The sequence below is a fragment of the Sander lucioperca genome, chromosome 1 (assembly GCF_008315115.2).
Source record: "Sander lucioperca isolate FBNREF2018 chromosome 1, SLUC_FBN_1.2, whole genome shotgun sequence".
NCBI classification, from domain to species: Eukaryota; Metazoa; Chordata; class Actinopteri; order Perciformes; family Percidae; genus Sander; species Sander lucioperca.
In genome coordinates this window covers 50,570,067-50,598,049 of record NC_050173.1, presented here as the reverse complement: position 1 = coordinate 50,598,049, position 27,983 = coordinate 50,570,067, and the positions used below count along the sequence as shown (strand labels likewise).

The window sequence follows — 27,983 nt, the reverse complement described above, 5'->3', positions numbered from 1 at the left end:
AAACTCTACAAAAATGTTACACTTAACATAGTAGTTCAGGGTAACCTCAGCATGTCTTACAGCAGGCGAGTGTTTTTATACTTTGGTTTTTTTTTTTAAGGTCTGGTGAATTTGGTTGAAATAATTGCAAGACCATGTGGAGAGGTAACGCATCTGTGTTCTTATGTGCTTGTGTCAATGAGCGTGTTTACATGCACAAAGAATTCATAATCCTCCAATGAAAAGCATTTGTATGCATCTAGTACATACTGTATATCATTATAATAAATCCAAACAGGAAAACGAATAGTAAGGAGGAAAATGTGTTCACCTCGTATCCCATCTTCAAACTGAACAAGCAGAATACACCAGTTTGTTTTTCAGTGGGATTATTAGATCTTATTCAGGTCATTATAAACATCTTTATATATATATATATATATAAAAAAAACTTCAATGAAACAGTCATGTGCATGTAAACCCCTCTGACTGACGGCTCCCTTTCTCATTATCATACAGGAGATCCAATGACAGAGGGCGAGCATAGTGACATGTGGTGTCTTTGAGTGTTGACTGGAGCGTCTGCTCAACGCCAGATAACCAGCACAATAAATTAAAGTTTAAATAAAAGATAAGAATGCAGCTAGTATTAAGGCTGAGCGTGGTGAGAGCGGATGTTGTGATAGTAAAGGTTTATATGTTCACAATGTAAAACAGGAACGTAGAGAAGGCAACAAAGAGGAGAGAAGACACCAGAAACCTTATTTTTCAGCTTTCCATATAAAATCAGGTTAGAGCTTTAAAGTGCAAAACATGTCTACAGAACATTTTAGGAAAACTAAAATCCCATCTTTTCAAGCATGTTAAATTCAACTGATCCAAACCAAAACATCTACACTGCTTTGTAGTGCTAAAAGACTAAACTCTCTCTCTCTCTCTCTCTCACACACACACACACACACACACACACACACACACACACACACACACACAAGCAGCCAGCATGGGTATGTGTGAGGACAGCTGTGGTTAATTTTTTTTTTGACCATCTTATTCAGTTGTCTAAAGTGAGCAGAGCCTATGAGAAGCAGCTTGCTAAATGATGTGCGTTATGTTTTCGTGTTCTTCCATTATCAACATCATCCGTTTGGCGAAAGCTCGGCTTCAGCGCCGCACTGATTGTGCATGTGGGCGAGTTTTCAGAGGGATGTCACGACTGCTGCTTGTTAGCCTCTTCTTCGTAAGCGTTCCCTGTTCCGTTCTGGACGTAGGCGGAGCCGGAGCCGAGCCCGTACAGGTGACCACAGTACTTTGCATCATCAATATGATCCTCAAAGAACATCTGTGGGAGGGATAAGAAAAACAAAACACAGGAGACTGAGAACAGACTATTGCAAGTTAATTTCAAATCATATTATTGAATGCATCTTTAAAGTCTTATCCTCTGGAACCGGTCATAAATGTACTGCATGCTTATGCTAGCATCATCATGTGATGTACAGGCATTGGGGTGTTTCTTCCCAGTTTGTGGTGGTACAATTGCTGCACAGCAAATTAAGATAGAATTGTTTCAATCGGTCAACAGTAGCTCTTTTTTTGTTTTTTATCTTCATCAGCAAAGTGTACATCTGCAAATTCTGGTCTGTGTCCACTGAGGATGCCCCTTACTCAAGAAAATGGAACACTGTTGGCTTCATCTCTCTGTTAAAGGGATAGCATATCATCATTCAGACATAAGGGACATATGTTGAGCCCATTTATGGAAAGAGCAGCATGCTCACGTGATATTTGGCACCTGGTGTGTGAGGAAGAAGGACAGACAGAGAGAGCCGAGTTAAAAATGTAGTATACACAATATAGTGTACACTTATAGATTTTTTTTTTTTACGTGGCTAAAATATGTTTACAGTAGCTGCTGCCCCCGTCCACAGCAGTACACTGCTCAGCTTCCATGCCTGGACTTCTGCCTGCTTCTCCAAACTGGGGGCCGCCATCTACTGTAGGTAATACACTGACTATGGAGAAGTACCACATAACAACCCCAGTTCAAAAAAAATCTGAACTATCCCTATAAGTAATACTCTGGGCTGACTTTGTGAGGTTTGAGTTTCACCACAATCATTCCACACAACTCTTCTCTCTGACCAGGGTTTCTGCAGGTTTCACCAAGTCAAATTTAAGACTTTTTAAGACCATTATAACTTAAATTTAAGACCTATATCATGACATAAAAAAAAATAATAATAATAATCAATATCAGAGTCCGGAGACATGGCTAAACTTGCACTTCCCAATAGCTAAAGAATAAAATCTGTTCTGAAAGAGACTCGTGCGTTATTGCACTCGGCTGCAATATAAGTTGCATGTTGTTCTCATTTGTATTCGTAATTCAGTGAATTATATGTGGAGTAGGGAAAGAAAGAACTACATTGTGAAGCACGGCAGGAGCATTTCAATGACAAAATGTTTGAAATGATTTCAGACCTAGAACACAATTCTTCAGCGAATGTAAGACTTTTTAAGGCCTAAAATTTTGATTTTGAAATTTTAGACTTTTAAGGCCCCGCGGAAACCCTGTCTGACTTGAGGAGCCTACCTCTCTCATCTTGAAGAAAGCCATGCCTGTGAGTAAAGAGTCCGAGCCGGCCTGATGCTGTGGTCCGATCCTCTCCAGCTCCAGTTGCTCAGCGACTTCCTGCAGCCCGCCCTGAAAACAAAACACTGGCAGTCACTCAAGACGCACTCTTCTAGTCGAGGTAAAACCTGAGGGCCACACAACAGCTTTGACTTAATAAAACAGGAGATGCTCTGTGTCACCTGCTGACATATTTATTTAGGTACCTTCAGGTTTTTACAACTCTTCATGAGGTACTTGACATCATAAATGACTGGAAAGTACAAGCGAAGAATCTCAAAGAAGTCCACCTCCTCCTCAGGCAGGTTAGCGTTGGACAGAATCTTGACCAGGTATCCAAAGTCATAGCCACTACAAAACACATATACACAGACACATGCACACCTTTTAACTAGGTTTTAGAAAGAGCACACACAGCAAGAGGCTGTAAGGGATTCTGTCACGTCCAATCTGCCACATATGACACAAAGATAAATGAAGGACAGGCAGACTGGCTTTCTTGTTCTTATGCCTGTACTTGCACATGCAAGGGCAAATAACTACACAAGGCCACTGCATTATCCCAAAAAGGTCTTGTGATTTGGGGCTTTGATTTTGCTACAAGTATCCTACTAATCAGTGACTAATAGGAACTGAAAAACAGCAGACCAATTATCCAATAGTAGGGCTGTCAAAGGTAACGCATTATTACTGCGTTAACGCAAATTTGTTTTAAAGCCACACATTTTTTTAAACCTATTTACACAGGCTCCACTATGATGACTAGTATGGACTGAAGAGCACTGGACTGGCACTGGACTCGGGGAACCACTGAGTACCTCGAGCTAAAAATCCAACATGGCTGCTCCGTGCATCAACAGTTGTGAAAGCTGGAGTAACGTGCAGTATATCAGTAGTGTATCAGTCATACACGCATCGCTGTCCATATTCTATCTGTGGACAAGGTTGTTACGCCGTTTGTGTGCACAAAAACAGCGTATAAACTGGCATCGCTAACGATGGCTAGCCTGGCCAGAGCTAATGAAAACTGAAAATCCAAAAATTGTAAATGGAACACATTCAACTCAGGTGTGACGTCATTCCCAGCTTCGGCTTCTGAGTTCGGAGGTAAATGGAACGCACTATAAGCATCTGGTGTGTATTAAGAAAAGACGGTATCGTCACGGCGCTGCATTTTTATAAACTATGAAAATCTTGTTGCGGCGGGTCACATTTCTCGCCCGCGTCCAGGCGCCGTCTCACTCCCTCTCTCTTCCTCTCTTTGCAGTTCTCGTACTCATACAGGTGTGACGTCACAACGGACACACTGGGTGTTTTTGCAACTTCAGTGTAGAGGATTGTGATATTTATTACTACTAGAGCCCGACCGATTTATCGGCGGGCCGATATTATCGGCCAATATTAGGCATTTTCCAAACTATCGGTATTGGCATTTATAATGGCCGATAAATGAATTTTTATTTTTTTATTTTTTAAACATTCATTTATCAGAATCATTTATAATGACAAATATAAGATTCCGATAAATGAATATTTAAAAAATAAAATAAAAATGGACGAAACCCCCTTCAACCATGTTCTGAGTGTTGGCGTTGCGTAGTCTGTCCACCAGAGGGCGCTCTACAACCTCCCTCGTCTTTAACCCTTTAACTTTCATATCTTAAGTTTGTATTTTTAATTCAATTCAGTTCAGTTTTATTTATAGTTTAAATTCATAACAAGAGTTATCTCGAGACACTTTACAGATAGAGTAGGTCTAGACCACACTCTATAATTTATAAAGTCCCAACAATTCTAGTAATTCCCCCAAGAGCATGCATTTAGTGCGACAGTGGCGAGGAGAAACTCCCTTTTAGGGACAAACCTGGGACAGACCCAGGCTCTTGGTAGGTGGTGTCTGACGGTGCCGGTTGGGGGTGTGATGAACAGTGGCAATAATAGTCACCATAAAGATAATGGAACAGTGACTATTTTATGCATTTTATTTATCTGAACTTTAATATATTTTAATGTTCCTCTGTTCTGTTGTGACAATAAAACAAACAAGTTTATTTTTAAACTGTATTATCATATTATTTTAGTGAGGAGTCTTCAATGTTTTTTAGGCCAAGGACCCCTTAACTGAAAGAGAGACGGAGCAGGAACCCCCTACTACATATAATGTATAAAATTAAGTTGCATATTAAACTGGGCCTACAATAACGTGTGGGCAGCCTAAAACATTTATACCTTTTTTGCATAAAATACTAAGCTATTAAAATAGCCTAATAATTGTTGGCATGATTTTATAAATCATATTTTATGTTAAAACATACATGTGGCACACTGAATCCTTAGGATGAACTGTATCTGGGGATGACTACCTTACCTATAGGCCAGTAAGCCTATCATTAGTGGGGATTTATATTTGCTAATAAAATGTTAGATTCATGTTAAGACTTTTTAATTTTTGAAAAACAATTTGGTGGCCCCCCTGCATTGACTCTGAGGACCCCCTAGGGGTCCCGGACCCCCTGTTGAAGATCCCTGCTTTATCGGTCGGGCTCTAATTACTACTTCAGTAATATTTGCTCCCTTGTGTTTTGACACACAGCTGTGGCTCAGCAGCCTTCAGTGGTGCTGATTGTCGTGACGTGTGAGGTAGTGCTGTGGGCGGGACACTGAGTCAGACAGAGTGGTGACTACAGAGCTGCATACACCGTAGAGGGAATTATCTTCACTGGACATCATGACCGGAGCACGGGAACACTAATTACCGGATAACAGAAACACTGCTACACGGGTTTCTTGACAATATTTGTCATTGTTTTGTGGTGCTAATTGATTTCCAATAATAAACATAGGCCTACATAGAAACATAGATTTGAATGAACAGCCATTCCCCATTCCCATGTTAATAAGAACATTAAATACTTGACAAATATCCCTTTAATGTACATTTTTACAGATAATAAATGTGAGATTAAATATTGTAATCGATTGACAGCCCTACCAATACGATTAACAGTTAATTCACAATAAATCAATGAAAATTAGGATGAATTAAAGAAATCCGATGATAAAAACAGAATAAACAAAAACATGACAACAAATAATATAAATAAAAAGAACATGACATGAAAGCCTGTTGGTAAAGGTGTGTTCTAAATACCTGAAAGAGCTGACAGTGGTGTTTCAAACCTAAGCTTTGTTTATTTTCCAAAGCCTGGTTATCTTTAGCCTCAGTTTGCCATGGAGACACAGTGGGAAACTGAGTATGAAATGAAGATGTTAAGCAGCAGATTGTAGAAAATACTGGTAAAAAAAGAGAGAGTTGCTAGTCACTAGAGAGACCAACATAACAACACAAGTGTTCATTACACTTGATCAGCAAATTTAACAGCAAATTTCAAAATTGAACGTGAGTCGCAAAACGATCACAGTTCTGCGTAACATCTTACCTCTCACTAAGGAAACGAGACACAAAAACATAAACGAAGAAAACGAAAATCCACAAACACTTTTCATGATCCTTCTGAAAGGCCACATCAAAGTCCATTAGTAAACATTTAAACACAGGAGGATGTCTGTGTGCAGATATGACCAAAAAAAAGACCATACATTAAGAAATAATATGTTATTAAACACATAACACACTGATAATATGAAGGGTTTGGATATATGGTGGTGAGCAAACGCAGTCAAATGATACCACAATTAACACAATGTATTCCTGATAAGTGCAAACTGTTCAATAAATGCTTGATTATTAACTGACAAATAGTGACAGTAAGAGATGTTGTGCCTGCGACAGACAATTTGTGATTTCTGTCAATACAGTGGGCACGACGGCTATACTTGTTGCTATGCAGCTGTCTGTACTATACAACTGACTGCACACAAAAATAGCTACTAATTGCAAAAGCAGAATACCTGTGAAAAGACAGCCACTTGACACCATCGCAGAGCACCACTCCCGATGTCATCAGCAGCTCTGCAAAGTACAGCGTCTCGATGCCTTCGTCCTCGTGCTTCTTGAACTGAATCCCCGAAGTGGTCAAGAGCTCAATGGAGTCCTGTGCGTACATGTCTTCTCTGATGACAAAGACACGTCACACTGTTATTGTTACAATCACAAAAGACAACCAAGTAGGTATAAGAGCAGTAATTGAACGTAATAATCATAAAATCAGTTTGCATTTTTAAAAGCTGTCTGCGGTGTTGTGCTCTGTCAGTGTATGCATTTGAAAGAGTTCTAAATTCTGCCCTTAACATCTAAACTGACAATATGAATGTTGACAGACCGCAAACTTTGTAATTTGTTTCGGAGATAAATGTGTTAACTTACTCTAATGTCTCATCTGTGTGCGCTGTAGGCAAGCTGAAATACTCTTCCCAAATACTCATGTGCATGCCATGGGTGCATTTAAGTCATATATAAGTGAAAAGAGTGAGAGAAGCACAAAAGTCATCTTACGTGAGATTAAACTTAAAATTGAACTGCCATGTTGATGTTCCCAGAGGGTATTCCCCTTGTTCGTTCATAAATGTAAGGCCCAGCTGGATTATTTTGAGCAAATCCACATTGCAACGCAGTAACTGGTACTGATAGTCAGCGTTGCTTCTGAACTCTCCAATTGGTCTGGCTACTACACCCGGAAACTCTGTGTCCTGTAAGAAGACAGACAAGTCATTATGCAGAATGGAAATCTGGCTGTGTCTGACAGCTTTTTTCCCTCAATGATGAGCACCCCTCACCATAGCAATGTAGTTGTATTTTCGGATGACATGTCGGATCCTCTTCAGCTCCTCCTCCAGGTTGTTGGCCCAAACCTCACATATTTTTTGGCTGTGATCCACAGTAGCTGCGGGCATAGTGCCACTTCATGTAAAGAGAAGGATGCAAGGAAAGACAGTTGGTTCATAGACCTACCCCAACATGCTGACCTGTGACAGACCAAATGATAGAAGGTGGCAGGATAAAGACATACAACACAGATACACACAAGAAATGCTGTCAAACCATTTGGCTAACAGTGCATAACGACATAATATTAACTGCAGGAGATACAACCTGCACTGGGGATCAAATCAGATATCTCAGCGATGTGGAGATAGGTCTGGCAATGGGAGACTAAAGATTGGGGAAGCTAGTTCAAACGCAGAGCGGTTTGTGCCTCCTTTCAGCTGGGATACTCCACGTTTACTGCTCAATGAACAGGTTATACAGACGCAAACAGACATGTTAACAGTTGATTCGAGATGTGCAGGACTTGTTTGACTGGTGCTATTAACATTAGCTCGTCGCAGGCAGTTTTCAGCCACACTTTGGGCTAGCTAGGTTACCTGTAGCAGTTAGCAGGCTACAGACTAAGCTAACATGAGCAGGACAGTGGAGGCTGTGTACAGGTTCAACACACTTCTCAGGGACACGGCTAGCTCGACATACATGAGAGTGTGTGTGTGTGTGTGTGTAAAAACATGAAAGAGACGAGTAACTAGCTGCACACCACACACACACTCAGCGCCACTTTGATACTGCAAAAGCTCACTGTAGCGTCGTGAACTTACCGTTCCCCAAACCGGGCCGGTGTGTTTAAGTGTGTGCTATCAGAAAACTGTTAATTTGTTCTACGTTATTGTGTCGGGGTTTTTCCGCTAACTTTTAAATAGTTTATATTCAGTAATGTATCGATGTCAACCCAGGGCTGCCATCATAGCTGAGCCTACAACACGACGTCATCACGTTAAACAGAAACGTCATTTGCGTATATGGATGCATGGCGCACCTCCCACGTCGTATGTATTTGATCAGTGCTCCTTAATACATCCATGGTGCTCCTGCTCAAAGATCCTTTAACCGTCTCTGTCCTGCTTCAGTAACTGATTTCCTTTAAACATTTTTAAATTTCAAAAAATTGTATTTATGTGTTTATAGACTTTTGAATTTTGGGCCAGCCATCACTATACATTTTCCTATTTCTTATTATACACACACTATTATATTTTTGTTCATATTAGCCTAATCTTGAAGTTTTATATTTTACTTTTATTTGACACAAATACACTACTGGTCAAAAGTTTGGGGTCACTTAGAAATGTCCATTCCACTCCATTCCAGACAGAATACCAGCTGAGATCAGTTGCATTGTTTTTTTAATCAGGGAAGCAGTTTTCAGATGGCATTATGTGCTTACATAATTGTAAAAGGGTTCTTGACTGTTGTAGAAAGAAGTGGCTGATCTTTAATGCAATATCTACATTGCCCATTATCAGCAACCATTCATCCAATGTTCCAAAGGCACATTCTGTTTACCAATCTGATATCATTTTAAAAGGCTAACTGAGAAAACATTGGAGAACCCTTTTGCAATTATGAAAGCACATAATGTAATCTGAAAACTGCTGATCTCAGCTGGTATTCTGTCTATAATGGAGTGGAATGGAAATTTCTAAGTGACCCCAAACTTTTGACCAGTAGTGTACATTTTGAAAAGACTATAATGGCAAACAAGTACAGCTGGACAGATGTTCATCAACATTATAGATTGGAGCTCTGTTTAGTTTTTGATTGATTTTTCGTTTTTTGATTGTGACACCAGAAACGTTTTTAAAACAAATATAGGTGTTGTTAGAAAAATGATGATACATACTTTTTCTCTGATTATTATTAAGACTGTTTGCATAAGAATACACTATTATACTGATTACTCTTTTCTCTCTCTGTTAAATTAAACAGTTGTGTGGATATTGTTAAGAAACCAAAACACTGCTTGAACTCACAAGATAACATGGGAGCCACTGGTTTGTCCTTGTCTGAGCACGGTGTGATGCTGAGGAAAGAACAGGCGCTCCCTGACTAGATAAGGGAGACGTCATCGACTCTGACAAGATAACTGACGACATCAAACTCTGTATCATGATTTATTACATTTCACTTGGTATCATAAAAAGCGGCTGTAGAGAGCTTTTCATTAGGTCACTTCTGTACTTATGCTGTGAGTACTGTAACTGTCTCCTTGTGTTCACAAGTAAAAATGAACTTTGATATAACTTCAATAGTCCTGTCTATAATTTGATAATATAATTATTCTAACAGGTTCTTATTTAGAAATGAATTAGGGATTATCCAATGATACATGTATGGACCCTGGTAGTGGTATCTGGTAGAGGCCTACTAATACCAGTTAACATGAAAAGTATTGTTGTCGTCGTCTGTACATTGAGCTGATTCTGCAATGCAGTTGTTCAGACATAAATCGTTTGACAAAGTTGCACCTCTCATGCATCAAGGTCTAATACATGGTGTATTGGTCTGTGCAGCTCATTGGTCAACCTGTATGAGGGTCAGGGTATCATGGATACCATTTTTAGAGGGTTGGTTGACTTAAATTACAAAAGAACATGATTTTTCACTTGCCACTTTGGGTATTAAGCCATGCAGATAGTTTTGGTTTTATTTGTCCATGGATTGAGATAAGTCTATGCAATTTCTGCCTACAGCCAACACAATGAAGCGCTGAAAAATGAAAATTCAACAGTAACATATTTCTATAATCAGTGGCCCAGTCACTCTGGATAATCCACTGATCACACTGTCAACATTTCCTTTTACTAGAACTACTTTCTACTGAAAAAGTAATCCCTATAAAAACTATTCACAGTGTGCTCTGTAGATTATCCAGAAATCTCAAACCCGGAGCAAATAAAACCAAACCTATCTGCATTGCTAGATACCACAAGGGATATAAGAGATGTGTTTTATTTTTGTAATTTAGATGAACTGACCTTATAAAGGTCAGGCAAGAACACAATCAAGAATTATTAAAACAATACGATTGACAATAATGTATTTATTTCAAAAGAACATTGACACAAATTACACAATTAAGATCAGTTTGATAAATCTGGCTCTTATTCCACCTGAACAGATAAACGCAGCAATATAAAGCTCTTTCTTTTATATAAGGTCAGAATTCTTTATGACCGGACATTTTAGTATATCTCATACAAATAAAAACAACATGCATTAAAGCAAGTAGTCCAAAAAAAAAGTCATAATACAAAAATATCTTAACATGCTTTTGCTCGATAATCTTTGCATTGTTCATTTGCAGTATTGGAGTGCACCTAATGTGTACTACACTATTGAAGTCAGAAGATGTAATGCTAATTTTACAGGTGAGATGACGCCAATATTCAAAAAGTCAGTCAGTATTTGTGTTTACATGCTCTACTCTGCTGGTTCAGTATTCAGTAGTCCTGTCGCTTACCACGCATCATTATTTATACCAGTAGAGGGTCGATTGCCTTTGGTAAGAATTTTGATTTGATCATAGCAAATCTGCTTTTGAAACATGGTGGACAGAAATATATAAAGTTGATAATTTATATATTATGAGCTTTGACATTTTATTTGATAATAAAATGTCAAAGCTCATTTTTCCCCGTCTTGTAGTTATAACTTTCACAAGACATTGTGGATTGAGTTGAAATATCCAGGTGTGGACCACAAAGTGCCAATCAACTAGCCTGGCTCCGCCCTCCTACGTACTTCCGCTCAATTTTCATTTTCCTTCAGTACTCAGTCTGGATTTGCGGTATATATTATTTTTTTTTTTCGGCCAAATCTTTGGCGGTCCAATCAGCGAACAGAGGGAGTGGCTGAGAACGATGACGTTGAGGTTGTGCGCTAGTTTGAGCTGTAGTTCAGTAATGGCGGCGGAGAAGGATGCGAGCGAAGCCATTCGGTCCGTTGTGGCAACGCTGCCGAATATCCAGAAGTTAAAGCCCGAGCAAGACCAATCTTTGCTGAGTTTTGTTGGTGGCCATGATGTTGTGGCCCTCCTCCCCACGGGGTTCGGAAAAAGTTAGATTTTCCAGCTCGCTCCGTTAGTGGTGAAGGAGTTTGGCTAAGGCTAACGCTAGCGATGCTAAGCCGACGTCATGACCAAACATTAGCGATTGGTTATGGCAGATCCAGAGTGGCTCTGGGCAGATCCAATAGTTTTAAACTTCAACAGAGTACCCGCCTTCAAGGAAGTTAACACTTGTCAATGGAGAGTGGCCAGACTCTCTGTACAAATGAAATGGACCAGAGTCTGGTAGGACCAGGATACCAATCAACCACAACAAACCATTAGTTTATTATTGTAGTGTAATGACTCCAAAACCCACCCGAGGTCACTGTTGTATGCTGAGTGAGTTCTGTTCAGTCACAATATGTTCTTAAGGGTTGAAACACTGCTACATTGCCATTTGAGCTACATTCTGGGTTGAATAGGATTAATGCTCTATCAGGCCAGACTGAAATCTTGACTCCAGACTGCCTGTGATTGAGTAGCACTGACCATTAGGTGCGGCAGCATTTAAATTAGGCATTTTAAATTCACCAAAACACAGAAAAAGGGAAAACTAAATCTTTGCGAACACTACTCCAGGGAAGAGTCAATATGATCTTCAACTTGAGTCTGCTAATTTTTTAATTATCAATGCAGTTTGTCTATTGATGTTTTTTTTCATTGTTTGATCTGTTTAATTCTGTCTGTCTTTATTAAATAATTTTGCCTTCTTAAAGCGCAAACAATGCAACTGAAATTATGATTTTGTCTCTTTGGAGCTCTGTTATTTCAGCATCTTTTGCACTATGCTCCATAATTAAAATAATAATAATTTATCACAAAAATAATTTACACGTGCACACTTTATTGCACTACTGCCTCAACCTGTCTATATTGTTTCTGTTTATAGTGTGTATATATTGTTTGTTTTTGTTGTTTGTTTTGTATGAGCAGGCACATTTTGAGCAATGTCTAATCCAAAGTAAAATTCCTCGTATGTGTCCTCATACCTGGCAAATGAAGCTGATTCTGATTCTGATTAATTGTTTCACTATGCTTTGAAAACTCAATATCAAAGTGCCTCTGACAACTTCATGTTCATAAGGTTTACTTTGCAAAGCCAAATTCCTAATCAATACAAGTATACTGTGTGGAAGACTATAGTAAAAAAAAGCAAGCACAGACACCTAAATGGCTCATCATTAATCTGACGAGTTGAAACACTCTGCCTACATGTGCACTGAATTGTTCACAATTGTCCTTAACTCTGTCTTAACTCAATCAAATGTCTCCAACATCAAACTGCTTCTTGTGTATTGTATTAACTTTCTGTATTTAACTCTGCAATCAACAATAGACATGACAGTAAGCCATATCCAGCTTTGCTATTTCTTTTAGAATCTTAAGCAGGGAAAGTAAGAGGGTAAGAAGTAAAATGTAGTCAGCTACAGTACTACAACACTCAACGAGTATGCATGTGGCAACAGGCCGAGTCCACCACACCACACGCAAACAAAAGTGCAAGTCACTTGTGCAACCCAAATAACATTTTTCACTGGAGTTAGCCAACAGCCGGGTTACACGGTGAATGTAAAACGATACAGTAGTGTTTGTTCAGTGGACACAGTGGACGGCTGCTCGCCGCTACACCTTCCAACAAATGCCCCATTTGCTCAGGCAGCTGAGTAGGCAGCCTCATCGGAGTCTGGATCCCTGGTGCTGTCCGTGCTGAGAGGTGAACGACAGCTCACGTCTGCGATCCCCGACTCCTGGTCGCTGCCGCTGGAGAGGTTGGATTCAGATGTTTGGTTGGAGTCCTGGGTCAGAAGGATCCGGCGGCCGTCTGGTGCTTTTGGCTGGCAGGGGCTGCTAGTGATGAAGCCGCCAGTGTAGTCCTGAGGGGTGTTGGCCAGGCCGAGGTCATTACCAAGAGCCCATGCTGTGGGGCTCTTATCAAAGGTGACTGCTTTCTGGGTTACACTCCACTCCTGCTCCTGCTCCAGATGAGCAATTTTCTATTGATAATATAAGACATAAAGACTACAGTTAACTTCTATAATGAGGAAAAACCCTGTGGGACATTTTTTTGTCTCATGAGAAATGACAAGCATTATGAATGTATATCACGGTCTTACACATAGCCTGTAAAAAAAAAAGAAAAAAAGAAAGAACGATGGATGACGCATCTCCACTTCCTCCCACTGTACAAAAGTAAAGCCAAAATATCCCTGATACGGGCGCCGCCACCTTATAATTTTGAAGCCAGAGTCTGTGCAGTAGTTATCAGGCGATGGAGCCACATACACCCGCCTGACCAATCGCGAGTCAATCATGTCATTTCACCCTGTTTTTATAGCATCAAATGACTAATAAAAAAACCTATCAGAAAAATGAACACTTGAACAAACATCAGTGTGATAATAACTACCTAAATTGACAGAAACCATCTTTGGGAAAAACTATTTTGATGTGTACTTTGATTTTTTTGTTTGGTCCATGTCTCGTCCGCTAACATAGATGTATAACCTATTCTGTAGCCAGCCACCAGGGGGCGATGGAGATGTTTTGGCTTCACTTATAAAGTCGATGCATCTACCCCTGGTGCGTTATTATCATAGACAGTGAAAGATATGGACACAACGACGCCATAGACTTCGACGGAGACCAGTGAAGTCACTTTTCCGGTGATGGCTGAGCGTTACCGCGCAGCCTCCAACTGAGCTTGACGACGTAGATGTGACGTGAGCAACCTGTCTGACAGTTGTAAGTCTTCTGGTAGCTGTGCCAAGAGAAATCTGTTTGTGGATAAATGTTACTTCATATGAATTCACTTGCCACATACCAAAGTATTTCCAATCCATCAAAACGTTGCTGAAATATTTTGTTCCGATGCTTTTCATGGACTCTCTATGGGCTTCTCCTTTGACTGTATGCCTCCACGTCCCCCGATTGCCTGCGAGCTTCTCCTGACTTTACGGTAATTTTTCTACTATGCGACAGTAAGTCGCGTGGTTATGACACAAAACTGTTGCTACGGGGCCATAACGTGAGATACAAGGTAATGGAGCCTTTTATACATTGTCATGTTTCTTTATAAATAAACAATGGACAAATATAGTCTTTAAACGCTTCAGATGTAAAGTTATTCGCTGCCAACGTGACGTCAAAATGAATGGCAGTCAATGGAATGCTAACGGCGGGTGATGGCTTGTTAGCCTAGAATCTCCCCATAGGAGGTACCCTTTCCGGATACTCACTTACCCCCTTGGTTATTATGGATCCCACGTAACTTCTAGGCAAGTCCCGCCCTACGAAGCAGCCCGATTGGTTGGGGTTAGGCATTGACCTCGAGTGGTTAAGGTTAGGATAGCCAGGTCAGGGGATAAGACATGAACAAATCGGGTTACGTTACTTAGCGAAAGCATAGACGCCTGGCCAATAGTAGCGTGTGAATGCTATTGAAGGGTGGGCCTTGCCTCAAAGTTGCACGGGTTCCATAATAACGCACCCCTGGTCTAGTCTCGCATTGCCAGACCTTCCTCCACAGCGCTGCGGAGGAGGGTCTGGCTAGTCCACACAGTATTCCGGGATGGGAGAAAAACGTGCTCTGGTTTATTGGCATTTCTAACCCTAACCCTCACAATCGTCTTGGGCGGCGCTAAGCTCCGAACAGAGCCACAGCGCCTCTGCAAAATAGCCTCGGGAAGGAACTTGTTTTGGTGGAACGTGTACGTTCAGAAGTTGATTTAGTCATGCAACAGAAAACTCAGATTGAACAGATAGTCTAGCTAGCTGTCTGGATTTACCCTGCAGAGATCTGAGGAGCAGTTAACCATAGTCCTCAGAAATCCACCAGAGTTTAGAACGCCATCACAAAGAAAGGAAGGAAGGAAACAGACATTGGCTGAAAAGACAGGCATCCCGCGGAATTTCCAGCGGCACCGGAGCAATCCCGGAAGTGGAACGTCGTGGATATAGACTACCCCTGGTCCTACCTGTTTGTGCGAAGCCAGCTGCTCCTCCAGCTGCTGTGTCTCCTCTCGGATGGCCCTCAGATAATCCTCTACAGACTGCCGAGGATGCATCCCTTGGTCAAAGCGGTTGTACAGCCCTCTCCAAAACCTACACGAAACGAAGCAAGAGATTTCCAACTCTCAACCCTTCCTTTGTTTCCTTTACCATTTATATGGATTTATCAGAAAACAGTAACTAGTGTTTTTAACATACAATTTATAGGAAATATGTGTATACAAGATTTTAAGTTGCATGTGTTGTCAGGGTTTGTAAGGACCTACTTAAAGCAGTAGGGGGCAGTAGACGGCCGGAGGAGCCCCTGTGTCTGGCTGTGGTCAGGTCGGTACAGAGGGTTGATGTAGTCTGCCTGGTTCTTCCATAGATAACTCCACAAAGAGTGAGTCCTCTCACGCAATCTGTATGAATGTCAAAAGATAAAGACAATATAAAAGCATGATTGATGAAAGAAAGATTCAGAATAAGCTTTTTTTTGTTTTTGTTTCTAGCACAGAGTCCTCTCTCTTTGCATAAACCCGGTGATGTAATATACTACTGGCTGTCACTTCTCTCACAGCGGTGGCTCTGACAAGATGTCTGTGCTGTGAAAAGGAAAAGAAACTGATGGTTGCTGCAGTTTTAAATCTCACCCTAGCTCTATCCTCTCCCGCTGGTTGTTGCCAATGAAGTTGCCGTACTGGCAAGAGTAGATGTGGCTGTGAATCGTGATGAGGAACCTCGCGTTGAACTCAAAGGCACAGGGGAACTGCTCCATGAGCTGCCACACACACTCTAGGAACTGATCGATGATGGGAGATACCTCTTTAGGGTCTCCGACCAGGTGATTGCATCTGGAGAAGAGTCGAGGACGGTTAGATCAAAACGAAGATACTTAGATACTATGAAAGTTATATTTTAGAGTCAAACCTGTGAGAGAACTTGTGTCCAAATGAGACCCAGTCTTTCTCAATGAGAACCTAAGAGCAGAAAAAAACAAAAAAACAAAAAAACATTTGTGTGCTAAAACCCAAATAGGATCATAGTTTCTCTACAATTTCAGTATGTTATGATTAAAAGGTTCAGACGTAGTGCACAGTTAATCCCTGTAGAATGACTGAACCTCTTCACCCTCTGTGTGGGGTCATTGTCCTCCGACTTTAGGGTGCAATTCCCAAAAGCAGGTTTCTCTATTATATTTATTTTCCATAGTGGCTCTTAGAGGATTCAAAGTTAGCCTGCGTAAATCCTTCTGATTAAAGAAACAAGACTCATGAGACCAATACGGACTACTATCAGCTAAAGCCAGAATGTAACTGGACATACGAATATGATGCAGAGTGTACCAGAGGGGTATGTGACATTCACAATGCTACTTAAAAGATGCATTTCTGCACTGTAACTTAAATAGAAAGAGGTAAAGGTTCAGCACCTACCATGAGTCCTCTGAGGGTCCTGTAGTAAGGATCCAGCAGCACACAGGCCACTGAACACACCTGGGCAGTGCGGTCCCAGCCATCTGAACAGTGAACCAGGACACTGACCCCCTCCTCTGCAACAGCCTACACACACACACACACACACACACACACACACACACACACACACACACACACACAATTTGGCATTTGATATGGATTCCTTATAGCAAAACTCTTAAAGAGACAGGCGCTAAAAAGGAGCGTGTCAGACAGTATTGTGTTTCTGTATGACTGCTGTCTAGAGTTAAGATTCTCTGCCCGAGCCCGAGCCCGAACCGGGCCCGACCCAACCCACAGGCCGGGCCAACATTTAACACCGCTATGATCTGGCCGGGCCGGGCCCTTAAACAAGTATTTGTGTTTTTTTAATCATGACTTTATTAGCCTTATTCGGTGGGGAGCAAGCTATGCCTCTCCAGCTTCTCCCGTAGCTCTGGGTGTATGTCCTGCATTGACTTGAGTGTGAGGTAAACTGTGCTACATCGCGTCTCCCCCCCCTCTGCAGAACTGTTGTCGGCCAATTAGGTGATCGAAACAAGAAAGTCTCCTTTATGGTTCCAGGGCTTTGATTATGTTGCTGCCTTGATATGTTTACCCACACTATTCGGCTAAGGGAGCTAGGGTTGAGTTTTTTTTTTGTTTCTTCATTCGGATCCATTTGCGATCCATTCCATTCTGAATAAACTAACAGTTTACATGCTTCGTCCTTGTTGCATTACCGGTATTCATTAAGATAATTCTAAACAGATTTCTGTAGTTCAAACAACTCGGAATTGTAGTTATAACGGCCCACGTATTAAAAAATTGTCGGGTTTAAATCGGGCTCAGGCTCATAATTACAGATAATGTGCGGGTAGGGTCTGGATTGATTCTTTTGGGCCTGATCTAAGCTCTACTGCTGTCTCATGTTCCTCTTTTCATCTGTTATAACACAGTCGGTTGTGGTATTTTATCAGCAATTAAAAGCACTCTGGTAAATGGCGGTTTTGAGAAGGTTATCAGATAATTGTTATTTGCACCTTTTAGGCACTCACTGCTTCCTGTTAGTTGAATTGTTGTTGAAATGTCTGTTGAATTGATTGATTCTAACCATAGCCATTCCCTAAAGATGCTGTAACCATGTACAACGTTAAGTATTTGACTGGTGGAGCCTGAGAGCAAGTATCTTCGAAGACAATGGTTCCCAAAGTACGGTCCGCGGACCCCCAGGGATCCCCCAAACAAAATGGGGAAATCGTTAATTTTTTACTATAATTCCATTCATAAGTTACACAATGACAGATTGTATGTCTACTTTGGTCATGTGTTCAATACACTTTCTGTAGTTAATAAAACATCTAAAAGTAAAAGTCCTATCAGATGTGGGACGCTGGGACAAAATCTTATGAAATGGGGGTCTGTGGTCTAATTTGCGTCAGTTAAGGGGTCCTTGACGTTAAAAAGTTTTGCAACCACTGGTCTAAGAAGTGCAATGCCAGAAGGGAGTGATCCAAATAACTCATTTTGGAGGCTGTAGTTTGGTGTGCTTTTTGTGTTCTACTGATAAGTATTTCTATTATTTTGACCACCCAATGTATATCTGTGAGGTTAGCCTGAAGGATTTATTGCAGGACTGATGTATCAAACTGTATTAGCGTAGGCTAATGGAGTGTACAGACAGACAGTATCACACATACAGGATACAACCCACACACACAAACACCTAAGCTAATATTGAGTGCCGTTGTGAGGCAGACAGCAGGGATTAACCTCCAGACTGACCTTAGCGATGAAGATGCCTGCATCCAAAACCGCTTTGATGTGCTTTAGCCAGCCTGAGCTCTCCAGACCTTCCAGGAAGTCGGACATGGAGGGGGAACGCAGCTCGCACGCTGTAACCACAACACAGCTGTCTCACTGGCAGGAAATATGGAGCATACCTGATCATTGGACTTTATTAAATCTCACATTCAGTTTCACATCACTAACAACATCCACGGAAATCAATTTATAGGGAATCTGTGCACGGCATGATAAAATATGGGTCACACTGTTTAAAAAAACAGATTTCCTTCAGCCTCTCACATTACGGTTCACGTTTTTAGTCCCGCTAGCAGTGTGGCTCTGTGGATGGCAATGTCCATCTGTCGGTGTGTCCAATACTTTGGTCCAGAAAGAAATAGCTCAACAATTGTTGAATGGATTGCCATGAAATTTTGAATAGATATTCATGTTCCCCAGAGGATGATGACTTTGGTGATCCACTTACTTTTTCTCTCAGCAGGTCAATGTTGTCACTTGTGAAATATCTCAACATCTACTGCATGGATTTGTACAATATTTTGTACATATATTCATGGTACCCAGATGATGAATCCTAATGACTTCAAAGACACCTGACTATTCCTTTCGTGCCACCACTAGGTTCATTTGTGGTTTTTGACCCTCTGGTACAACTACTCTACCGATTTCCATATTTGGCGCAGAAATTCATGTTCCCCTCATGATGCAATTTATCACGTCTGTGATCCCTTCAAATCATGTCAAAAAATGTTTTGTCCAATACTTTGGTTGATGACCAAATACATAGAAAACTAGAATGGCACTCTAAGAGTGCAGACATCCACTGAGGGATGCCCTATATCGCAAGGTTAACTTTCCGGCTTATTTTTCCAGTCGGGAACACATTTTCCTGATTATTCCTGCAGCACAAATGCCCTATCTCGCAATGTTATTAAGAGCGAAAAATATTTTTTGTGTTCACCCCGTGATTCAGATCTGCTTCAAAATGTAATGGGTTCTTTCTCGACCCATGCTACACCCTTCAACCAAGTTTCAAGAACATCGGGCCAGTAGTCTTTCTGTAATCCTGCTGACAGACGGTCAAACAAACAAACTGAGCCGAAAACATGACCTCCTTGGCAGAGGTAACTAATGTCATTCCCATCAGCCTCAGCTGTACTCATGCTAACATGGTAAACATGGTACCTGCTAAACATCAGCATGTTAGCGTTGTCATTGTGAACACGTTAGCATCCTGAAGTTAGCATTTAACTAAGAGTAAGAACAACCTCACGCTAACATGTAGACTGTTAGTCTTGTTATTGTGTATTTTATAATATGAATATGAGACAAAGCCATGCCCAGATGCAATAACACAGGCATGGCAGACAATTAAACACAGATCCATTTCTGTACCATAAGTCTTCCTGCATTCTGTTTGCTTATCTTGTAAAACTGAAACCTAAAATGATTTTTTTCCATCTGCAGGGTTCAACATAAATATTTGCAAGTTGACTGAGGGGCAGAGTGACCCGTTTCTCCTCAGCTGACATTTCATTTGCTCAGGCCAATTTATTACAATAACATTCATAATTCAAACACACTTTTAGATAACTGTATGAAGACATCTGCTCACTCCTCACTCATTAAGGTGTTGACAGAGGAGACAAAGTATTTTTTTGCTGACACTACATCAGTGTGCTGACCTGTAGGTGCGCTCTGAGGCCACTGACAGGACAGCAAGCAGGTGAATGGGTTCATTCAACCTTTTATAAACACTAGTAGGGTGGACTTCCACTTCGAAGAATTTTTGAGCCAATGTTGCCAGGCGGGGGGTCTTCGAAATCTCATTGAAGTGTGCAATCGGGTAGAGAGAGAGTTGCAGTCTCCAGCATTTAAAGACTTCCCTTGTGCTGCCAGGGGGCAAAGAGTTATCACAACTAAGAACAGCTATAACTTTTCAGACTTGAAATCACATCATTCTCACGCCCTCAGTCTCTCTTTGGGGGATAAGGTCCCGGATTGTCCACTCCGGGAAACCAAAATAGCTCAGAAATAAAATCCAGATGGATTCAAAGTCTTCCTAGGAGCACCCCTGCACAATACCCAGAAATTCTCCTGTGGGCTCATTTGAGGCCTGATTGCAGCACAGTCCAGTCCGCATGAGTGCATACGAAAGCCACAGGGGTAGCATGGGGTACCGCTCTGCTTTAGTAATGTGAAGAAGCAGTGGACTTTTAAACAGACATTGCCAAAAAATATACATTACGTTCCAAAAACACACATGTGGTGAAACATTTCTGACAACGTGATGAATGCACTGCTGTGGCTTCCAATCTGTATCTACAGTAAATAAATCGAAAGAATCAGTGTGAGAAATCATTTCAGGAAGACAGGGTAATTACCTCCCAGCATTTTCTGTTGGCTGTTTCTCATAACGTGGATGTTCTCGATGCCAATGAACTGGAATTTAATGTTGGAGTAGTTGTCTTCATTTTCATAGCCTTTTCCCGCAGCTCGGTTTGCGATTGCATTCAGCTAGAAAGATGTTTGATTAATCGCCAGAATGGCAATACAAAAAAAAACTGTTACATAATATTGATCATGGTTCAACAAGCACATAGCTAGGATGTTTTTCAAGACCTCTGCTGAGAGAACATCCAGCTGGTAAAATGCAGTAGGGAAAATAAAGCCCACCTGAATATACAGCGCAGTACTGTAAGACTTGTATTTTCAGAGGCATGAAGGGCTCACCTTAGGCCTGGTGTCCACCACATACATGAAGTCGCTGCAGGGATTGGACCTCAAGATGGCCTCCAGCATCTGTTCATCCTCCAGGCAGCGAGCACTGAAACCAGACAGGGGCTGGCTGCTACGGCAGATGGCAGCCTGGGAGGAGGCAAGAGGCACTCTGGCTTCATACAGGAATGTTTACTCGTCCGACAGTCGATTTTAATTGAATTATTACTTTGGGATGGCATTTTATAAATACACAATTCAATATATGACAATTAGGGTGAGTACAAATTCACAGTACTTTTTCTTCCCTTGCATGTTCAATTTAAATGAATCAACCACACAAGTTCTTATATCTCCATTTAGTAGCCACAAGAGAGAGACCCTGCTGACTCCCTGAACCAGAGTGGAGCCTCTTTGTATGAACTGAGCTCCACACACTGGTCCCTCAACCCTGGGAAACTGACCTCACACACATAAAGCACTCCCAACTGTCCAGTCAAGGATTAATAGAAGGGATTATGAAAGTTCGGGCTTTTTCCTGATTCAGATGTGAAAAATGCTAATGAGTCATGCTTTGAGTTAAAGACAGAATGGACGTCTCCTCGCAGGAACTTTTGTTTGAGTGCCTGTTTACATTTCATGGCTAAGGATCTCGTGTGTATGGCCCAGGTTCTCTATGCATTTTGTTTTACTGTCACGTACTTTTGCAACCCGTTCTCACTCCCAACTCGTAAAATACGGACGCTTGGACAGTGGCTCTTAACATCAGATACGATGCAAAAAGCACCCTTCAGCGTGTGTGTACAACGCAGAGCCGCAGCTACACTGCGCGTAAAGATGACGTAGTATTAAGAGCGGCAACGGTAAGGAGTAGCATGAAAGCCCGAAATTCCTTGTAGGGAGGCTGGTTGGGGTGGGAGATGGGTCAAACAACCCAGGACTTTCACCCTGGAGACCAGGGTTTGTGTCCCGTGTGTCACTTTGCCTAAACCCAACTGTCCTGTTCTTCTTTACCTAAACCCAACTGTCCTGTTTTTGTCCCACGTGTCACGGAAACGTAACTTTTATAAGCCCACCCACAATCTTTTCCTTAACCTAACTGCGTCAAAAGTGAGGCCAATAGTCCCGACCGAGCGCGTTAAGATATGACGCTAAAGGAGACTTTTAGCGTCAATAACAACGCCAAAGGCACCTGACCAAGCGTCCGTATTTTACTCGATGGGAGTGAGAATGTGTTGACTTTTGTATGTGTGTTCACTTTATTTTAACTTTTATTTTTTACTAATGTCTACTCCTGTGATCCTGACATGATGAAGATCTACTTGTTGCCAAGCACCAAGCCATTTTTTTTAAATCAATAAAAACTGAAATGGAAAAAAACAAAACAGAATGTACATCTGTTTATGCTCAGTGTCCCGCAATATGAGACACAAAGTCTGATATTGCCCTGTAGCTTGGCTGTGTTGTAGCATAAATACATTATTAGATGAAAGCACTTAACCCACATAAGCAGTCAGACAACCAGAGCAAATTAAACCAAACCAAATAAAGAACTTGGTGCTACTTTGGTCCCATCAGAGCATCATCCATTGCACTTATTGTATTTCAGGCTCAGTGCCCATATCTGATTTAGATAGTTAGATAGTTCAAATCTGGTTTTAAATAGGGATGCACCAGTCTGGCCTATTCAGTGCCGATTGGGTATCGGCCGATACCAGTGTTTCATTAATAAGCTGTATGCATCACAGTGTGGAAGTGACTGGGATCATTCTTTAATGTATAAGGCAACATCAGGCTTGACTTGAACATTGCTTTTCTTAACTTTGCAAAACAAAATGTAACAAATACATACATAGATATACATTTACTAAGTTACTATTTAATATTAAAATAATAAATTGTTGACCAACAACTTGGTAAAAAATCGTCAAAATGAACAAGAATTACAATTCAAGTGTAAACCTTTGAAATACAGCAACACAATTGTCAAAACTTAAACAGGAATTAAAATTCCAGTATATAATGTTTCTAGTATATAAACATAGAAGTGAATTGAATAGATCGGCCCCTTTGTCACCGATACCCGATTCAGCTATTTGAGTCAGTATCAGCCCAACATCAGTATGGGATTGGTCCATCCTTAGTTTCGAATCAAAAATATTTTACATTTCTACTGCAAGAAATGGCCATAATACTGTATATCTACTACTGTAATATCTGTTATATCTGCATGCAGTAAAAATAACTCAACAGGAGTGACTTAATGTTTACTTTGGGGGTTTGTTACTTTCAGAACTTACTATCTGGCTTGCATTTTTTTTTGTAAAACTAAAACTTTTGGCTGCCTGAAGAGGTTATGCTCATGACATATTCCATCTTAATGCATGATCTTGTATCTCAGTTTTCTGCCAAATAACTGCTTTCATAGGTTTTCCTCTAACAAGCTTCCCTCCCTGCTTGAGCAGGTCTGAATCAGAGACATTGGTTCTGTCAGTGTTGATATCCATATCCATATGACTCAGCACTGCCAGAGTTTGAGAAACGTCACCCATGTTTTTGCCCCTTGAATTAACTTGATTTGTCATAAGAAGCATATGGAAAATAAAAAGAGGAAATGTATACAGTCAACTCACATGATTTTCTTTGGAGTAGTAAGACAGAGTAGGAAATCTGCCTCTGCTTCTGAACTTGGAGCTCCCCACTATAACCGGAGGTGTGGCGGACGCAGGTACAAAGAGGTCAGCGGGGTACGAGTCACTCACCTTTGAAAATAACATAACGAAAGTCTAAGCTTCTGCCATGTCCATATTAGGATAAAACAAGTACGACTGGTCATAGACGTCGGCTCACTGACCTTATAGTGTTGGTTGACAGGGGAGAGTTTCCACAGGGAGTTTGGGAGTCCCATTCTGCTGTAATCAGCCTTGAGGTCCAAGAAGTCCCATTCCTGACATCTCTCCTTCTCATCAACGTTAGGCTTATAGGAGAAGCAATACAGCTCCGTGTGACGCTCTGCAAGGCACAACACTGGTTGACAGCTAAAGTTTGATCCACAAAACCTTCAGACCAGACCAAAGTATTGCAAAAGCATACGAAATGAAAGTTAGAGCCCGACCAATACTGGACTTTGAGGCTGTCACTAGATACAAATAAATGGGAGAATACATTTCTAATAAAAAGATATCAGCTGATATGATTTTCTTCTCTGTTCTTGTTGAACAAACTCATTTTTAACAAGGATCCCTTCAATTCTTTTAAGGTTTCATACTGGAGGCAGAATATTTTATACTACGACACAGACATTAAACACGGAAACCGATATAGCTGTCAAAAAGCCAATATCAGACGATATAATTGAAGTTCTGATGGTCTGGTTTTAAGTCACATTTGAGCAATAACATCCCCAAATTGATCTTTTGGAAACTGTTTACCTGGCTGGGAGAGACGCTGTAGGGACAGGTGAACATCGTGGCACTCTTGCTCTCGAGGTACGACAAAATGAAGAACCTGGAAGTTCTTGCAGTGAATAAGCAGAGAACATCCTGAGGCTGCGGCGGCTTGTTTCTCCACGCTGCACACCAAACTGTGAAGCACCTGGTAAGACAAACATGGACCTATTATTGTGTGCTTTGTGTTGTAAACACATAGCACAGCATGACGCAGTGGATGCACATAATGACTACAGAATCTAAATAAAGTAAAATCATGAATCGTCTCTACATACTATTGTGCCTTGTATGTGAGGCCTTCAGACAACATCTCACCAAGACACATTCCTTATCATTTACTGTTTGTCCTAACTAATTGTTTTCTCTGGTTCTTCAGTATACTGAGCTGTTGATTACCCATGTTTCATTGCGCACTCCAGTCTTGTTCTCTACAAAGATGGTGTGTGTGGCTGTCAGGTAGAGGGTGCCCACCCTACTTCTTCTGGGGGAGACTCTGTCTAGCAGCCGGACATTCTCCACCTGCCGGAGGAAGAGGAAGAACAACATCAAACAGCTTCATCCTCAGTCAGGACATACCAGCCGCTCATACAGAAGCTCTGACACAGCTCTACGCATGTGTTAAACGCACTGATACCATGAACTGTAAATATCAACACACCCTGCCGTCAAATGTGGCTGATAGCAGCAGGAGAACCCTGGCTGCCTACGTGGCCAACACAGCACACGCCCTTGAATTCATCCTGTATGTTTATTTAATGTTCTGCATTACAACTCTGCAGTCACCGTGTGCGCGCCTGGCGGGGTTTGTTGAGGTGACACGGCAGATAACGTCACAGTGCGAACATTGTAGCTAATCACTGCAACTCGCGGTTACCTTTGGTAGTCGGATGTGCTCCATCAGCAGCTGAGAGATGAGCCGCAGCTTCCTGCGTTCACTGAACCTGTCACTCACAATACAACTACCAACAGTAGCCTACAGCATGTGTACAATAGTGTTAAAATATGCTGCTGTAGGTTAGCTTAAATGGTTAAGGTTGTTCGTCAGTAGCGTACAGGAAAACGTTACCATAATATTGCTAGTTGTGCTATTGCCTTCTTCATCAGAGCTGCACCGCTGGGTCCTAACGCCCGCCAAGTGCCGAATGTGGCGGAATGGTTTCAGGATGCGGACTGAACTGGCGTTTAAGTGTTAACCAATAAGTCGATTCAAGACTGACCTCAAGTTCTTTGTTGCAGCCAGCCAGCCCAATGTTAAGGTTCGTGTCGCAAAGTAAGCCAGTAGATGGTATAACAGAAGGGCCGACATCTTCTAAATGGCATCGAAACCTCAGTGGCATGTGCGTGGCAGGTGTTTAAGGTCTGTCACGCATTTGCCACTGAGGCGCTAATCGATGCCACTTGGAAGATCTCTCTGCAAATGCTAGAGGCACCCATGTGTCTGTAGCCAACAATGCTATGTGCACGCAGTTTTCTTTCCTGAACCTAACCAAACTGCGAAAATAACACTTTAACTAAGAGTAAAATTAAATTATTTTCAAGAATCAAACCCTCCTACCCAGCATGTAGCCTAAGCCCTGAGTCCAACCCATTCAGCCACCACAACGTATGTGTTATGGGAGAGAATGGACAAATTGCCTCTGTGTGAGTATTTTTACTCAACTGTGGGTACTCTGTATTCTTTTTCTTTTCGGTAGCTATTTCAAAGTAAATTAGCTGTGTTCTGACCAAGAAAAGCTAAAATGATGGGGTCGTAGATAGAAAAAGCCATATCCAGTGTAAAAAACATTCAGCACATTTCATGTAGGCCTACATGCAATTATATTGTCTCCACAAGTCTAATAACCAAGGAATATAAACCATACCCATATATTGCTTATTATCAAAAAACAGCAGCTTTCCTGTTTATCCCCCCCCCCCCCTAGGGTTTCTAAACTGCTGACAGATTGTCACTGTGGTGCCACTCAGCTCCGCTGCTCCTCGACGGGTGTCGAGCGAGTGCCTTTTGCTTGCCACTGTCCTGGCATCTGCCACAGACTTCTCACACAGTGCCACTGTTCTGACAACTGTCCGACACCTCTCGGAACATATATATATAGATATATATATATATCTATATATATATATATATATATAGATATATATATATTCTAACTTCTACAAACATCTTTTGTTGTTTTGGCAAGTCATACCAAATTTCAAATGTATTTTTAGATTGAGTAGTATTTTGCACACCAATGAGCAGAGGAACCATCTGTTGCAGGACAGTAGACAGAAAAAAACAATAAAAGTAGTTAAACTAAGCAGAAGTGATTGACTTACTGATGCCTGACAGCCTCGCTGCACTCCTACTCCTACTGTACTGTGCTGCATTCATGTGTAAGGGACCAAAAAAAGCTTGATTGTCCAATGACTATAAAAACCAATTCATTTCTGATAATATCACATGGATCAGATAACACTCCCTGTTTAGATGACCAATCATGTTATGATACTAATTGAAACCATCCAGCCTTGATGACTGAACTGATGGCATGGTTGATATCTGTGTTATCACTGGTACTTGTCTAGTAGGTGTAGTTGCCTCATATAAAAGGCCAAATAAAGATGTGAAATGATTGTGATAGTGCAGGGGGACGGTTTCAAACCAAATATTTATTTAGGGGTTTTAAACTGAAATCCCTCATGCACATCAGGCAGTTTTACTTTGACCCACATTTTAGCCTCCCAGTGTGGAATTCATTTTTTGGAAGTCCCCAGGGACTTGGAGTAAAGTCAGCTTGAGGCCACAATTAACCCGCAGGCCAAAAGATTCTTAAAACATCACAGATCATATTTAAGGGATCCGTTACTATAGCCAAATGTGTCGAAACAAAAGATTGATGTTACTCAATATAATGTATGATGATGATTGTACCTTGACTCACATCCAAACCTTTGGCCAGTGTAGTTTCCTAAACCAGGGAAGTTTGTGCAAATGCAGTAGTTTTTTTAAGACCCACTACACAAAAACCTGCGAATACTGTACTGCATACAAGGCTTGTACACTGACCTAGATAGATACAGGAAATCACTTTAAGCGGCGCAGGGACATTCATAATAATACTCCATCCTC

At 41.2% G+C, this 27,983-nt stretch overlaps 2 protein-coding genes across 5 annotated transcripts; both read right to left on the bottom strand.

Annotated features, from left to right (window-relative positions):
* Positions 1–86: 86 nt before the first annotated feature.
* On the bottom strand, positions 87–8,356 carry cnot7 (CCR4-NOT transcription complex, subunit 7). Of its 4 annotated transcripts, none has more exons than XM_036005479.1 (8): positions 8,165–8,356; positions 7,352–7,540; positions 7,071–7,264; positions 6,527–6,688; positions 2,821–2,965; positions 2,576–2,686; positions 926–1,321; positions 87–871 (listed from the first exon to the last, which is right to left on the bottom strand). In XM_036005479.1, the coding sequence occupies exons 2-7, from the start codon at positions 7,466–7,468 to the stop codon at positions 1,190–1,192; spliced, it is 861 nt and encodes a 286-aa protein (XP_035861372.1). In that variant the 5' UTR covers positions 7,469–7,540; positions 8,165–8,356; the 3' UTR covers positions 87–871; positions 926–1,189. The 4 variants fall into 4 exon arrangements, with proteins under 4 accessions (XP_035861372.1, XP_035861370.1, XP_035861371.1 ...); XM_036005477.1 differs by having other exon boundaries at positions 87–897; positions 928–1,321; XM_036005478.1 differs by having other exon boundaries at positions 87–897; positions 928–1,321; positions 7,352–7,475; positions 8,165–8,353.
* Positions 8,357–12,489: 4,133 nt separating this feature from the next.
* Positions 12,490–26,001, bottom strand: mtmr7a (myotubularin related protein 7a). The gene is made up of 14 exons (XM_031280074.2): positions 25,746–26,001; positions 25,268–25,390; positions 24,854–25,016; positions 24,277–24,434; positions 24,056–24,184; positions 21,438–21,572; positions 21,089–21,221; positions 18,684–18,793; positions 16,878–17,003; positions 16,372–16,421; positions 16,095–16,295; positions 15,729–15,863; positions 15,429–15,555; positions 12,490–13,448 (listed from the first exon to the last, which is right to left on the bottom strand). The coding sequence occupies exons 1-14, from the start codon at positions 25,767–25,769 to the stop codon at positions 13,107–13,109; spliced, it is 1,956 nt and encodes a 651-aa protein (XP_031135934.1). The 5' UTR covers positions 25,770–26,001; the 3' UTR covers positions 12,490–13,106.
* Positions 26,002–27,983: the final 1,982 nt, after the last annotated feature.

Bases quoted from the DNA above. Each gene is read 5' to 3' on its own strand.
- cnot7 (XM_036005479.1), bottom strand. From the start codon at position 7,468: ATGCCCGCAGCTACTGTGGATCACAGCCAAAAAATATGTGAGGTTTGG. The intron at 2,687-2,820 runs GTACCTAAATAA...TTTTGTTTTCAG, and splicing joins AGAGTTGTAAAAACCTGAAG to GGCGGGCTGCAGGAAGTCGC. The intron at 1,322-2,575 runs GTAGGCTCCTCA...TCCCTCCCACAG, and splicing joins CTTTCTTCAAGATGAGAGAG to ATGTTCTTTGAGGATCATAT.
- mtmr7a (XM_031280074.2), bottom strand. From the start codon at position 25,769: ATGGAGCACATCCGACTACCAAAG. The intron at 25,017-25,267 runs GTAATCAACAGC...TTGTCTTACCAG, and splicing joins GAGTGCGCAATGAAACATGG to GTGCTTCACAGTTTGGTGTG. The intron at 16,296-16,371 runs GTTTGACTCTAA...ACTCTTCTCCAG, and splicing joins GGACACAAGTTCTCTCACAG to ATGCAATCACCTGGTCGGAG.